This window comes from Cibotium barometz, chromosome 55 (genome assembly GCF_041138505.1).
Source record: "Cibotium barometz isolate CiBa-2024 chromosome 55, ASM4113850v1, whole genome shotgun sequence".
In the NCBI taxonomy this organism is placed as follows: domain Eukaryota; kingdom Viridiplantae; phylum Streptophyta; class Polypodiopsida; order Cyatheales; family Cibotiaceae; genus Cibotium; species Cibotium barometz.
The window spans coordinates 28,486,460-28,489,264 of NC_141100.1; the positions used below are offsets into that span (position 1 = coordinate 28,486,460).

General features: G+C 44.4%; 1 protein-coding gene across 1 annotated transcript in view; it reads right to left on the reverse strand.

The window, feature by feature from the left end:
• Window positions 1-234: 234 nt before the first annotated feature.
• The window catches only part of LOC147607583 (protein NBR1 homolog), a 3,496-nt gene continuing 925 nt past the window's right edge, over window positions 235-2,805 (reverse strand). Inside the window, exons 2-7 of the mRNA XM_086790225.1 lie at window positions 2,457-2,805; window positions 2,246-2,375; window positions 1,836-2,153; window positions 1,593-1,742; window positions 978-1,505; window positions 235-853 (exon numbers count right to left, since the gene is read on the reverse strand). The exon at window positions 2,457-2,805 is cut by the window's right edge and continues 346 nt beyond it. Coding sequence (XP_086646351.1) covers window positions 740-853; window positions 978-1,505; window positions 1,593-1,742; window positions 1,836-2,153; window positions 2,246-2,375; window positions 2,457-2,805 — 1,589 coding nt within the window. The 3' untranslated portion in view covers window positions 235-739. The remainder of the gene's footprint in view (window positions 854-977; window positions 1,506-1,592; window positions 1,743-1,835; window positions 2,154-2,245; window positions 2,376-2,456) is intronic.

The following is a 2,805-nucleotide window of genomic DNA, read 5'->3' on the forward strand; positions in this document are numbered from 1 at the left end:
CTCTCTATCAAATATCCACAAATCACTCCATCTACCCATGATTCTCTCAATCACATCCATGAATCTCATCTTTTACGATGTCACTAACCAAATCAACCTTTGGACAATCAACCACATACCATTTGAAATCCTAAGACTTATGGCCCTTGACACCATCACATGCGCACACAATTAACAAGGCTCATGCTCTCCCCCTCATAACACACACGGTCCATCACAATAATTTCCAACAAATAGAGAAATATGTGTGTATATATATAAAGAGAAAATGAAAGGAAATATTACACGTAATACCTCAGCTGAGGCTGCCAGTCAAAATAGATTGAATCTTGATAAAACAAAACATCAGAGGCAAGCTCCACAACAAACTAAGCAAACTGTTGAGGTTCCCAATTGTTGATATCAAAGCCAAGCTCCCTCAATACAGAGATGATGGATGAAAAGGCCCCCAGTTACATCTTAAGTATGACATTCTTGTACACTCTGCCCTTCCATTTTTAAAACAAACTCTAGCCTGACCGTTCTGGATAAAGGATACCCTTGACATGACCTCCTTGAAACATATTAATAGGATGCCTCACCTCCTTGATAGCTCTAGAGTGGGTATACAGATACATGACCAAAGTCTAAGATATATCAAAAGGTCGATTACAACAAATGGCATGCATGGGAAGCAGGGTCGAAGCCATGACACCACCCTAAAAACAAGACACTGATAGGAAAAGAGAAGGTTGAAGTCTCACTTTGATTTTACTTCAGAGTTCTGCATCCGTAGTAATTCTTTAACCACAAGCTTCACACTGCCGTTGTTCTCAGAAAGAAGACGGCGGTTCATCTCTGCATCATAGAAACCCTGCACCACCATGACCAAAGTTTTAAGAAAAGACAGCACACCTTAACTCATAAAACCACTTGCGTTATGTTGTTTGCAAGTGCTTCAAATAGTTATACAACACATTTGTAGACATCAAGCTTACCATCTCCTCCAGGTCATCGAGTATATGGTCCCAACCCGAGGCAGTAACAAGGTCATCAATCGCGCATTGCACTTTGTTGTCATTCTTATGGAGCAGCTCCCGATTTAAAGTTTTCTGTGTGAAGCCCATGGAGCTCAGCTTTTCCAAAAGAACATCTTCCTGTTTCCTGCTCACACCGGCAAATGGCACAGGCCCCATCAGCTGATGCCCACCAACATATGATGCATTGGTCATGGCAGAACAATCCTGTGGTTTTGCAGATTGCTCGTGGAGGAGAATGGGATCGATAATCTTGCTTGGCCTCTCTACAAGGGAAAAGCCCCCACCACCCAGTTCGCTTTTGACCACGTCCAGGCTATCTTCAACAGCTGTTTCTACTGCCAGTCGAACAGGAAGTGCAGGTTCAGATGCAGGCTCCTTGACTGTACTAAGCCCATCAATGCTGATACTAAGCGTTACTGGCAGCGACACTTCCGCTGTCATTGGAGGTGAAATCTCAGGTAAAGAATTCCCACCTTTTGGTACCACCTTCACAATTTAAAATACACAATAAATCAGTAAAACAATGAAACAGTGCTCTGCATTGCCTGTGGTATAAAACACACAACTGTTTACCTGGATTAAAACCCATACCCTCTGCCCAAACTTCTGGCCTGATGGTGCCCTCAATCGCCAGTGAGAAACATAGCGGCCAGGGCACACCGGTGCCACAAGATCTACAGATGCATCGATTTCTTCTGCACAAGGTAGCCCCTCTTCAGATAACTGCAGGTGTGCCCTCGAGAGTGTTACACAAGAGATGTGAAAACCACAATTGATCAATTTCCCTACTGTTAGGCATCAAGGATACATGATTACCTCTAGAGTTGACGGTTTGTCAGATCCTAAAACGTCCCCACCAACATGAACCAGCTGTGTTGCATGGGGCCATGGAAGTGTGCCGATGTTCCGTAGTCGCCAGATCTTCGTGAAATGAGTTCCTCCAGCAACCTCGATTCCATCAAAGATGGTGACGTCTCGTACAAATCGCGCATCCAGCTTTGCATTGACATGATCTCTCCCTGCTGTGGCATTGCCATTGAGACAAGTTGAACCACGGACTACAAGATCCTGATTCCAACTGGAAGATTGGGCAGGCTTCCAAGGTGGAGCTAGTGGGCCCATGGGATGCCTCATCTGCATGCATGCATGTCATGCACTGTCAAGTAAGGAGGTTGAAAAACACAGTGTTACTACTACTTGATAAATACAAGGATTTGGTTAGCTACCTTCTTAGATCCGGACATAAAATTGTGGTGATGATGTCTCTGGGCAAGAATGGGTCTATCAATTCTCTGAAAATCGGTTTCGTTGCCCATTTCTATGAAGCAACTGCAACACAGGTCGTAGTCTTCTCTTCTGAGATGGCAAGCAAACAAAAAGCAGTGAGAAGTGAAATATACTTATCCACACAAACATAAAAATAGGCTGGGTTCTTACTTGGTCGACTTGAACCGTGGCCCTACTATGGGCGTCATGCCGCAACCATCACATTGCACACCTTTGTGAAAAATGCGGGAAACTCTTCGCGAAATATTTTCGACTGTGCAAGGCCTGAATGGTGGACCAGATGTAGAGTGAGCTGTATTGCCTTCTTGTCTGCTAAAAACATTTACTCGCGAGCACGGCATATATGAAGACACAGTGCCTTTTTCCACTTTCAAGATACCTTCTACCGCCTCCAAGAGCACTTCATGGGGTAATGTTGCTTTTACATAGGGGTTGTCCAAGCCACTTATCAACTCTTTCACTGCGTCCGTTGTAAGCTCAGGAAAGGCACCTTGGACTG